The sequence below is a fragment of the Jaculus jaculus genome, chromosome 18 (genome assembly GCF_020740685.1).
Source record: "Jaculus jaculus isolate mJacJac1 chromosome 18, mJacJac1.mat.Y.cur, whole genome shotgun sequence".
In the NCBI taxonomy this organism is placed as follows: Eukaryota; Metazoa; Chordata; class Mammalia; order Rodentia; family Dipodidae; genus Jaculus; species Jaculus jaculus.
In genome coordinates, this window is record NC_059119.1 from 32573095 (window position 1) to 32585325 (window position 12231).

Below are 12231 nucleotides of genomic sequence, written 5' to 3' on the forward strand. Positions count from 1 at the left end.
GATATGGAAAGGTTACAATGGCGAGACCAACCCTGATGCTTTAAGATCTCCCTCTCTTTCTCTCCTTTTCTCTTTCTCTCTGGGCATTATTCAGATTATCACTAATCTGTTACACTGGTTCCTGGTGCCACGACTGTTTCATTGCTTTAAAATAATTAAAAGAAATTGAGGCTATGGGCTGGAGAGGTGGCTTAGTGGTTAAGCACTTGCCTGTGAAGCCTAAGAACCCCGGTTCAAGGCTTGATTCCCCAGGACCCATGTTAGCCAGATGCACAAGGGGGTGCACGCATCTGGAGTTCATTTGCCGTGGCTGATGGCCCTGGCGTGCCCATTCTCTCTCTCTCTCTCTCTGCCTCTTTCTCTCTGTCTGTCACTCTCAAATAAATAAATAAAAATAAACAACAACAAAAAAATTAAAAAAAAAGAGAAAATGAGGCTAAAAGCAGAAGTGGCTTAACAGTCTGTCCTCTCTGGGTTGAGGCAGGGGGAAGGGCGACAACTGTCCAGGCACCCCCCCACAAGACAGCTGCAGGAGAATGACCCAGGCTTCACCTACTGTCTCTCCACTGGGACCTCCAGAGGGTCTTTTTCATAGTGAGGGCAGGGCCACACCTCATGTCCAGCCAGCTCAGCTGAGTGAGCTGGGGATTCCAAGACAAGGTTCGAATTTTATCTTTCTCACCTTCCAAAGCAGATCCCAGAAGCAACAGTTTCTCCCATGGGCCACATCAGGTGACTGGATGGCTTTTCACATGATGGGAGCTGGGACATCCTTTCCTTGTCCCCGTTTCTCTCCTGTTCCCTCTGAACTGACACTTGCCCCAGAGCCAGGACTTCATTAAGAAACAGAATTGGCACCTGGCGTGGTGGCCCACGTCTTTAATCCTAGCACTCAGGAGGCTGAGGTAAGAGGACCACTATGAGTTTAAGGACCCCTGGGGCTACAGAGTGAGTTCCAGGTCATCCTGGGCTAGAGGAGATCCTACTTTGAACCCCCCCCCCAAAAAACACCTAACAACAATAAAAACAGAATTAGCTAGGACACTCACAGCAATTTTTCACTACCCTGGGGTTTAAATAGCTCATCTGAAAGTAAGTCAGACAGCCTTCTCTTTTTGTCTGCTTGCTGGATGTTTTCTAAGTCCTGAATGAAACCATCTAAGTCATTCCAGGTTCCAAATGGAAGAGCCAGAATTTTGTTTCAAGCTTTACCTTATCTTTGTTCAGTTTCCCTGCCTGCAATATAGTCACATCCTTTGGCTGACTTCCAGGCTATTCCTACTTCTCAGCTATGTGCTGACTCTGAAATACTCCTGTGACTGTCATGTTCATCTGGTGGTCTGGAGTTCAGGGATGGTCACCTGCCCTCTACAGAAATACCTGGATATGGAACCAGGGAACCAGAAGAGGTAAAAGCCACAGCCTTGACCCTGACCTTGGATTCCTAGACAGAAGACTGCCTGTCATGTAAAGAAGGAAGTATCATTAATGGCTTCTGAATCAAAACAGGAAAATGTTTGTGAATCAAATAAAGACATAGGAAAGTCTCTCTCCTTTAACCTCAAGATACAAAAGAACCTTTTAGTGTCAGGCAAAGGAGCTCTGTCTGTGCAGCGTAGCCATGCACATGAAAAATCATTATTAGGGTATGGAAATAAAAGAAGCAGAGTGAGTCTGAAGAGAGATGAAAATGGCTTAAAAAAAAAAACAAAAACAAACAGAAGCAAATGACCTGTACTCCTTCACATCTTTTTGGTCCTCAGCTGAGGGCTGATTGCCTCCTGCAAGAAGGCTATAGACGCTTTATTCTATTTAAGACGGCCATGGGGGAAAATCCCCCTTTCGGTTCAGAATAAGACCGCCCATGTGAGCGTTGTTCACGGTCTTCACCACTCATTGTTCCTCTGTTGTGGTCCCAGGCATCATGTGTCAATCTTACACCAAGCGCTCACGGGGTCAAGCTCAGACAGACCCTGTCTTGAAGACAGGTTTTCACTCACACCTCCTTTCCTTCCAAAGGCAAGGGACCGGTGTCCCTATTGACCATTCTTACAGGGTTCAGCTGTGGGAAGACTGCTCTGATCTTCTTAGCCATAAAGTGGCCTGTGAGTGTGTGTGTGAAGAGCTGGGGAACCACACTAGGCAGGTCCCTAGGAGGAGCTGGGAGGAGCTCAGTCTGTAGCCTATGCCACTGGCCAACGGATTTGTAGATCAGAGGTTCCAAAGGAAGACAAGAGACCGCACGAGACTATGCATGCGTGCGTGTACGTCTCCCACCTAGGGGTCAAAATGTCCAGCAAGAACCAGATATTTAGTCAAAGAGCTCCCCTCTCCATCATAACGGAAGTCTTAGCACAGTGGTAGAAATGTGGGGAAACTGGACAAAAGATAACAATCTTCCTTTCTAGAAACCCTTGTTGCTGCAAAGGAAGCTCAACATTGGGTGGATGGTGTGTGGAAATCCAAGGAGAAATATTCCCTTTAGACTCTGCCTAATCTGGGAGCTTTGGGCACACCTTTCTTGCATTTTCATCATGAGCCCACGGGAGCGGACTCGTCTTTATTGGGAAACGAATGGTCTTTGGCTGGAATTACTAGCAGGCTCACGTAAACTCCAAGAAAGGCTGGGGGCGCCCTGGGACTGCCAGTTAGTCAGTGGGGGAATTCTGGGTGGATGGCTGGTTTCTGTTTCCTCCAAAGACTCCCTTTTCAGTCATTGCAGTGATGCTGATAGTGAATGCCTATGAGCCTGAGATGCCCCCTCCCCTACACACACAGTGTTTCCTCCATCCCTGTGAGCTCCTGATGCCATCTCCCTTTCCCAGGTCCCTGCCTTCACTGCCTGTCTGTCTGTCTGTCTGGAGGGGATCCTGCCTTCAAAGAAGTGAGGCCCCCATGAGAGTCACTTCTACTAGGACCAAGGCTCCAGTCAGCTTTCTCTAGTCTGTGGTATCTGTGGGTGGGTATATCATGTGTGACTCGTGAATATTCCTTCTCTGACCTTCATCCTCTCCATTACTACTGTGGAAACCAGAAGTGTGTGCTGTGGGAGTGCCTAGGAAAGCCAGTCTCCTCTCCCTCAGATTGCTGGTGCCTCACCACATGATCAGAGAGAACTGCAGCAGAGGGCAGCGAGCTGAAGACCCACGTAAAATACATCTGATTTTCCCAAAGCAAGAGGTGGGGAGTCAATCCATATACCTACCATAGGATGTTGGGCAGTGTGAGGGAAATGGCAACAAACACAAGATATGCAAAACAGTAATAGGCAAACCTGCCTGTGGGAAGCAGAGTGACCAACTTTCACCAGGGATGCCTTCATTCATTATGCAAATTAAAGACAAAAAACCCCAAAAAACAAAACAAAACAAAAAAACATTCCCTCTCCAACCGACCACATACAGAAAAGCACTTGAGAGTTCAAAGGTAAAGCTTGTCACACTCCAAATACAAAATGATTTACTTTACATGCAGCAAAATATACAAGAAGTGAATTCAAAAACAAACTTAATTCATTATATTCGCTTGGCACAATTGCAATTCAGTTTTAAAAAAATATTTGAAAAATACTGAAACTGACCTGAATTCAAGTATAACGGTTTCTTCAACAGAAACATTATCAATGCAATAAAACATTACACGGAATAGATTGAAACAAGATGTTTTCTTGAAGTTTTCCCTTAAGTTTTGTGGTTTTTTTTTTTTAAAAATACAGTTTTAATGCTGACACAACTCACAATTGTATTTTTAAATGAATATTATTGCATTGTTTTTGCATATCTTGTGGGACAGAAAATGCAAAGTTACTGATTCTCGTTTCAGAAGCAGAAGCAGACAGTGGTTTGTTTTTGCTTTCAAATGGCCCCAGATTCAGACCGCCCTGCAGTCAGACGAGAAAGGGGGAGACCCACCGACTTCATTCCTGCACAGGACACACGGCACGGGTGCACATACACACGGACACACCCCACTGCGGACACACACGTGGGACACACACTCTCTTTCCTCTCTCCTGCACTCAACAGACGTCCAGCATACAAGGAGCCCAGCCCAATCACCCAAGTGTGCAACATTGTATCAAACGCGTCGCCAGTGACCTGCAAAATCACACAGCCTGGCCAAACCGGAAATAAAATTGCTGCTACCTAAGGAAATTATAACAAGTCGTGGGGAGTACGCCGAGGCCGGTACAACTTTCCTTCGGCGCGATTTGTATTGAATCCTTCCTCCGTGGAAAATGGGTTGTTGTTGTTGGGGGTGATGGTGTGTGGGGGGGGGGGCGCGGGGAAGGAAAGGAAACCGTAACGTTGAAAGAATAAAAACCAAATCTGCCTTACATACACGCAAGTGAAAACAGTTAAGTGTAGCTACAGTTTGTAAACGCTCTTCTTCCCTCCCCCCCGGGAAAGCACACCAAATTAAAAATTATAATAATGATAAAGTAAGAGACTACCACCCCCCCTGCACCGGCTCAAAAAAAAAAAAAAAAAAAAGACCAAACCCCAGAAAAACTGTAACATGCTGTCAAGAAACCCATCAAATCATGAAACCCAGAGCGCGCAGCAGCAGTGGGCACCGAGGTGGGGGGGGTGGGGGAGCCCAGGAGGGACCCCGAGGTCGGCGTGCAGCCGGGCCCCGGGGCAGGGATGCTCCAGGTGGGCGCCCTGCGGTGGGGAACCAGGGGAGAGGGTTGGGGGGGGTGGCTCCTGGCTGCAGCCTCCGTAGATCCCTGGGACAGCTTCCCCACCCCCACCACCCCGACATTCCCGGCTCTAGGGAGACAGCCAGGCTCCGACAGAACATGTGCAAAATGACTGTTTATACAAGTAAAGGTGAAGACACCCGTGGGCTTCAGGGGTTCTCCGGCCGCGGGGTGGGGGTGGGGGTGGGGGTGGGGGACGGGGAAGATGCTCGGCGCCTGGTCCTCTGCATCCCTCCCTCCCTCCGTCCGTCCGTCCGTCCGTGGGGTGGGGGTGGGGGGAGGAGCCCGCGGACTCTGCACATCGCCCCGGCTCTGCGGCCAGTCCCGCCCCGGACAGCGCGGTGAAGGATGGGGGAAAACGCTGTTCGGTTGAAACCTCCAGGTCACGAGAACAGTGAGGCACTTCTGAAACGAACCCATTAGTAACATTGAAACGAATAAAAGGAAGAAAGAAAGAAAAAAGGAAAACAAAACAAAACAAAATTTACAAAAAAAAAATGCAAAAAAAAAAAATCAGAACACACACACACATACACACACACACACACCAAAAAAAAAAAAAAAAATTAAAAAAAAATAAAAATCACAAAAACCCACACAAGCCTCGCGCGGCCCGCGCCGGCGACTACAGGCTGCTGACGTAGGCCCGGCTGCCGTCCCGCACCGCCGCCTCCTCGCCGCGGGCCCGGCCCGGCGCGCACGCGCAGCTCTCGTCCTCCGCGCCCCGCCGCGCCGCGCCCGGCCCCGGGTCCCTGCGGCGCACGAAAGGTAAGAGGGTGCCGTTGGGGCTCGGCTGCGCTCCCCCACTGAGGATGTTGTCCGCGGCATTCTCCATCTCCTCGATCGTCATGTCGCAGGCGTCGGCCAGCTCCTGGGTGGTGACCTCGAGGAACTTGGGATCTTGAGCAAACTGCCCCAGTCCTTCCGAAATCAAGACCTGCCGAGAACCGAGGGGGGGGGGGGTCGGGGGTGGGGAGAGGTTAGATGTGCGGGTGCAGGCGTGCACACGGGTGCGTGTGGGATTGTATGCGTGTGTGTGCGACCAGGATGCACACGAGAAGATATATATATATATGTGTGTGTGTGTGTGTATACATATATATATATATATGTATGTATATATATACACATAAACATACATATACATATATATACATACATATATATACACATACATATATGCATATATGCATATATGCATATATACATATATATATATATACATATATACATATATACATATATACATATATACATATATATATATATATATATATATATATATAGACGTGGGGGGGGACACCGGGGGCCAAAAAAGAAATGAGGATGCGGGCTAGAGAGATGGCTTAGCCTGTTAAGGCGCATGTGCGCGGAGCCTAAGGACCCAGGTTCGAGTCTCTGTGTCCCATGTAAGCCGGATGCGCAGGGTGGCCCACGTGTCTGGAGCTCCTTTTGCAATGGCTGGAGGCCCTGGCGTACCCATTTTCTCTCTCTCCCTCTCTCGCAAATAAATTAATAAATAAATAATAAATCTGCAGTGGCTGGAGGCCCTGGCGTGCCCATTCTCTCTCTCTCTCCCTCTGTCTCAAATAAATTAATAAATAAATAATAAATCTGCAGTGGCTGGAGGTCCTGGAGCGTCCATTCTCTCTCTCTCTCCCTCTCTCTGTCACAAATAACTAAATAAATAATAAATCTTAAAAAAAAAAGAAATGGGGATGTGCAGACCGCAGGAGAAAATTTTAGGCCCGACTGTTGGAAAAACACATGGAACACAGAAACACGTGGCTCCTGGAGAGGCGGCGGGGCTGTGCTGTGCTCTGCTGTGTCCCAGGCCTTTGCTCCTCACAAACTCTTCCCAGGACCCTTCAGTCTCCTTTGAGGACAGTATCAATGTGTTCCCCTCACCCCCACTCCTGGACAGCCGTCTGCCTTTCCAGGCCTTCAGATCCTCCAGGACGATGTATGGAAGCCACAGCCTGTGCTTTGGACAGCCGCAGGGGGTCCCCGACCTTTCTCCCTGCCAGCCTGTGTAACCACCGAGGCAGAGTGGGAGGAGATGGCCGCGTGTGGGGTGGCACCTCTTTCTTTCCTTCCCACCTGCATTCCTGTCTCCCTTTAACCTTGCTGGAGCTGTCTTCAGAGCCCCTGCTTAATTCCTCTCTCTGCTCTTACCACAGTGGGATCTTGTGGGTTTTCAAGCTGCCTCCCTGTCCTTTCACTGTCCACAGCCAGCCAGGAGACCCCCAGAGAGATTTGTGAGATAAACGAGGGACCATTAAACCCAAACACAGCAGCAGCAGCAGCAGCAGCGTTTCAGAGTTAAAGTGACCCGAGAGGCCAAGGGATTGAACTCCTTCCCCCAGCCCAGCCCCGGGAGCCTGACCCCATTACAATGTGCTATGATGGGGCTACAACTTTTTTGTTTTGTTTTGTTTTTTCGAGGTAGGGTCTCGCTCTAGCCCAGGCTGACCTGGAATTCACTATGGAGTCTCAGGGTGGCCTCGAACTCATGGCAATCCTCCTACCTCTGCCTCTCGAGTGCTGGGATTAAAGGCATGCGCCACCACACCTGGCTTGGGGTGTGGGGAGGGCTACAACCTTATAGGACGGTTCCCTCAGGTGGGGAGAGTCGGGCCGGCAAAGTGTTCCCTTTTATGAGCTGAACTCCACTACTTATCTGGCTGGGAGGTTTGCTCTAGGCCTTCCTACATTGTCCCCCACTTCCTGCCCAGGTCAGTGATAGCTCCCCAAGCTTCCTCATCACAGGGCACAGCCACCTTTCCCTCTATGCTTGCTCCTCCAACCCCCTCCCCCTGGTTCTATGAACCGGTTTCTAGAGACCTTGTCATCTTCCTTTGGGTTTGTTCCAGTTTGCCAAAGGCCCCTAAAATGCCCTGCAAGGACTGTAGTGGATGCTGTGATGGGACACTGAAATCTCTCTTGCCTTAGGGGAGGAGGAGGAACTGAGGCCCCGAGAGGAGATGTGAACTCACCCACTGGTACAACAGAATCACCTGTCACATTGGACAGATTTCCAAGGCTCCAGGGTGATTCTCCTGAGCAGTGTGGACCCTGGAGCCCTCCAGAGTAGGAACCTGGCCCTGGTGCATGTGAGCACTGGGAGCAGGCACAGCATGCTGGTGCCTTTGCATAGTAGGCCTGCCACGGAATACCCTACTTTCTCCCTTGGCACCACACCCAGCCGTTAACATCTTTTGGGCCTGTGAGGTCACGACTGTCAGTTTCTACAGGCCACGCCATCCTTCTGCGGGGTCTCCCCAGATCACACTCCGGACTGACACCCAATCTACTTGGGAAGGAGCCGGGTGCTCCCTTCTCCGTACCAAGTACCAAGGCCCCTTGCTGCCGTGGGCATCTCCCTCCCCGAAAGCTTGGACTCACCGCTTCCACTAGGCTGCTGGCACTGCCATGGAACTGTCTCCCCGGAGACCCAGCCTGGCTGGGGACAGTGAGGGAGACAGGCCGGGCTCTCCGGACCGTGCTGCTGTCCCCACCACAGGCGGTGGCCTCCTCGGACCAAGAGCTGCAGTGAATGGACGGGAAGCTGCTGTTGAGTTTCTCGTTGGACTCAGCCCCCTCCAACTGCAAGGTGGGGATGGGCTGTGGGGGCCTGCCCCGGCTGCCCAGGGTGGCGGGAGGCGTGGGGCACGGCCTGGTGAACGTGGTGGGGGGATGGCTTCTCTGGAGGAGGGGGCTCAGACCCGCCACTGCCAACACCTGTGGACACAAGGAGCAAGACTTACCAGGCGAGATCAGCTCCCTGCCTTCCGGCCACATTTGGAGTTAGCGTGTGTTAACTCCTGCCTGGAATTCATGCAGCCTGCGTCCTCTCTTACAGAGTCCTGGTATAAGATTCAATAACCCTCCGATTTGTTTTACGAGCATTTCCGGCTGAAGGGATGGTTTCTTTGGTTTCAGAAACCTGCACTTGAGTGTGATCGTCTGCCTTGTCGATGGCTCTACCTGTGATCAGTTATCTGTGAATTCGGTCACTCTTGGTTTTCTCATCAGAACAGAAAGGACGACACTGCTCATATTATTCGTAGAGCCAGAAAACTACCAAAGCCCTATATATCCATCTCCCTATGGGGCCAGTGTGAAGTCAAGTAAGGCTTGTGAAGTACAGGGTCCCTCATAAAAATCTAGAAAAAGAGCAAAACAATAACCCCAGGAATTGTTTTAATGTTTACTCTGCGTTAGGCCATTAATAATAACATCCTGCCAATATCCAGCTCAGCCTGTCTTTGAACACCTGTTCACTCCTAAGAGTGCAGCATCACAACTGAAGATTTGACTTGCATGGTTGCCTCCTCTATCCCTACATAGTCAGGAGCCTCCCGAGGGAAGGGCCGACGGCCAGTACCAGCGACTTTCTCAACAGTGCCCGCTTGCTTAGACGTGGGGGAGACGAAGGCTGTGTGGTGGGAAAGCCTGTCTCGGAGAGTCAGAGGGGACAAGAACACCACCCCATCAGTCGAACAAGACAAAAGGGCACAAAGAGGGACCTAAGAAAACTTTCTTGCCTACCAGCATGAGAACAAAACTAACTTGGAGAACCAGTTCAGAATAACTCACACAGCACCCCCGCACCCCCACCCCCTGGCCACCCTGCTCTCCCTGGTTTCTGAAGATTCCCCAGCTTCTACGTGCCTGGAGGTCTAAGGGAAGTCTGTGTAAAGCTGTGTTCTGAATGTCGGCAAGTCCAGGACAATTGTCCCTATTTAGGAGTGCCCTAGCCTTTGAGCTGGATTGATATTAGTTTAAGTCACCATGGTCATATCACTCTCATTACGAGCTTTGATTGACGTGGTTCAAGGCCTACAAAAAATGATTACACAAAGGTGGTGCATGCCTCTGGAGCTTGTTGGCAGCGGCTGGAGGCCCTGTTGTACCCGTTCTCTCATTATCTCTCTTTCATTCTCTCTCTTGCTCTCTCAGATAAATAAATACGAATAAAATTTTAAAAATTATTGCACGCATAGGCCAATGGCAAGGGAGTTTATAATTAATAAGTAAAAAGCTAGATTCTCATTTGCCAGGAGATGATACACTGGCATGTTGATTTAAGTTTTTACTTGTTCTAAAATACCAAGAATGGCATCAATACTGGTGTTTGTGATTTCTCGATCTCAACCATCTCAGGATATAGTTCATCTACCGAGTCTCCCTGAATCTGTTCCTTTTCTCCTTGGATACCATTCCCTATTCTCTCTCCTTCTCTCTGAGACAAGGTCTCTCAAGGCAGTCTAGGCTGGCCTTGAATTTAATCCTCTTCCCTAAGTCTTCCCAATGCTTCAATTACAAGCACGTACCACCAAGCCCAGCATTCCCTACGCTTAGCCATGTTGCTGGCAGCGATGGCATTGTTCCTGTGTTCCAGTGGAAGGACTGTCTCTAAGGTCAGTTTCCAGGTGCCGTCAAAGCCCAGGTATGTCCCCATCTGGCTCCGTGCACATAGCGTAAGCTAGTATGTGGGGAGGGGACACCTGTGCCGTGCAAAAAGAGAGCACAGGAGTCCCGTAGCTTCTAGTCAGTATCATGCAAGGAGTTCCTACTCACCAGGATTTCGTAGGGTCTTACCCCGCAGCATCACAGACCTGCGGGGCATCTACGGAAGCATGGGTGGCTCTACCCAGGGGGTTTGTCGAGCCGGGGCTGGGATGTTCAGTGGTCTGAGACAAGAAAGTGGCTAGTCCTTAGGTGTGGGTTACCTGATGATGAACCAGATGCAAGGGCAGGACTGTCTTCTGAGAGATATCTCCACCTGGGTTCTTTTGTCGCTTCAGACACTCCAGGTGGAAAGAGGCCCTTCGACCTGCAAAGCCAGCCATGGAACCAGGATCAGGGCGGCATGTGATGATATTGGGTCTGTAATGACTTTGCTACAGTTTGGATCTGAAATGTGTGCCAGAGGCCAAGTAATTAAAGGTTTAGTCCCTAGATGGGTGGAGACTTGTGGAAGGTTTTAGATCATGGGAATGTGTCCTTGCAGGAAATTGTGGGACACTGGTTTGTTCCTGTCTATCTTTTTGCATTCCTCACCAGGAGGTAGAGGGCACATTCCCCACCCTCCATGATGCGCCACCTTGCCACTGGACCAGAAGCATCTGTCTTGTCTTAAAATCGATTATCTCAGCTATTTTGTTACAGTTAAAGTTGACCAACATAGGGTCATAGCAAGATGGGGGGCAAGGGTTACTGTCAGCGCAGCTCTCCCTCACCCCTCGCCTTGTCTCTGAGACCCACTGAGTCAGCTCCCTCCCGGCCAGATCTGCCTTTGAGATTCTGTCCTTGTTGCTTCGCAAATCTGCCCAGGTCGTCCAGAGAGGTTGTCTGAGGCAGGCCACCACAGCGTCTCAGTTGTCCCTAGGTCGCTCCTTACTGCTCTCCACATCTGGAGAGCAAGGCGTGGACTTACCTAGCGAGGCGGAACGCAGGAAGCCCCTCTTTGGAGATGGCTGCATCTCCTTCTTGTCCCCCTCTGGAGACGTCAGCTGTCGATTTTCATCATCCTGGTAGGAGAGCCTGGAACAGAGAGAACCTTTGGGACTTGTTCCTGGAGGCTGGCTGACAGGACCACTGTCCTCCCCCCCCCCCAAAAAAAAGAAGCTTTCATTTTCTTTAGTGAAGGCAGCCCCCTCTTTTGTACTTGCATGTAGGTGTGGGGGCAGGGCAGGGAGGCAGGGGCAGGTAGCAGGAATGTCTGCTCTGCTCTCTGGCACCACGGTTAATATACCAGGCCAGTTAGTTGGAAGCAGGGGTTGGGGTGGGAGTGGGTCTTATCTCTTTGTGCAAAGCTTGACCAGGAGCCTTAATGATGTCTTTTCCATGATGAGAATTGGAACTCAGGGCCTCATGCATGCTAGGCAAGTGCTTCAGCCCAAACCCCGAGCCTTGCATTTCTGATATGAGGTAGTGGAGGCTCTCTTGGGCACAGAGAAAGTTGGAAAAAATTCTAGGCCCTCAACGTTCTATAAGGAGTGGTTTAGTGCTTGTCTTTACACTGGCTCGTGCTATGCACCATGGCCACATTTAATGCTATTCAAACATATCCATTACTCCGCATGTCTTTCCTGCCCTACCACGCCTTCGCCATTAAGAACACATAAGCCGGGCTGGAGAGATGGCTTAGTGGTTAAGGCGCTTGCCTGCGAAGCCAAAGGACCCATGTTTCACTCTCCAGATCCCACATAAGCCAGATGCATAAAGGTGAGGCAAGCACAAGGTCACACATGCCCACTAGGTGGCACAAGTGTGTGGAGTTCAATCTCAGTGGCTGAGGCCCTGGCGTGCCAAGCCAATTTTCTCTCTCTCATTCTCTTTCTCTAAAAAAAAAAAAAAAAAAAAGAATACCAAAGCTATTGCCTGTAACAGTCAGGCAGTCATCTAGTCAGTCAGCAAAAAACAGAGCAGTTGCAGACCTTAGGGGCTTCTTTTTAAATATATATATTTTTATTTGGGCGGGGGAGAAAAGAAGAAGAAGAGGAGGAAGAGGAGGAGAAGGA

The 12231-nt window shown here is 50.0% G+C and overlaps 1 protein-coding gene across 6 annotated transcripts in view; it reads right to left on the reverse strand.

The window, feature by feature from the left end:
* Nucleotides 1-5327: 5327 nt before the first annotated feature.
* The window catches only part of Cacna1c (calcium voltage-gated channel subunit alpha1 C), a 669544-nt gene continuing 662640 nt past the window's right edge, over nucleotides 5328-12231 (reverse strand). For all 6 annotated transcript variants that reach the window (XM_045137293.1, XM_045137289.1, XM_045137291.1 and 3 more), the window contains 4 exons: nucleotides 11145-11251; nucleotides 10438-10541; nucleotides 8108-8443; nucleotides 5328-5639 (listed from right to left, as the gene is read on the reverse strand). In XM_045137293.1, the coding sequence (XP_044993228.1) occupies nucleotides 5328-5639; nucleotides 8108-8443; nucleotides 10438-10541; nucleotides 11145-11251 (859 nt within the window). The remainder of the gene's footprint in view (nucleotides 5640-8107; nucleotides 8444-10437; nucleotides 10542-11144; nucleotides 11252-12231) is intronic.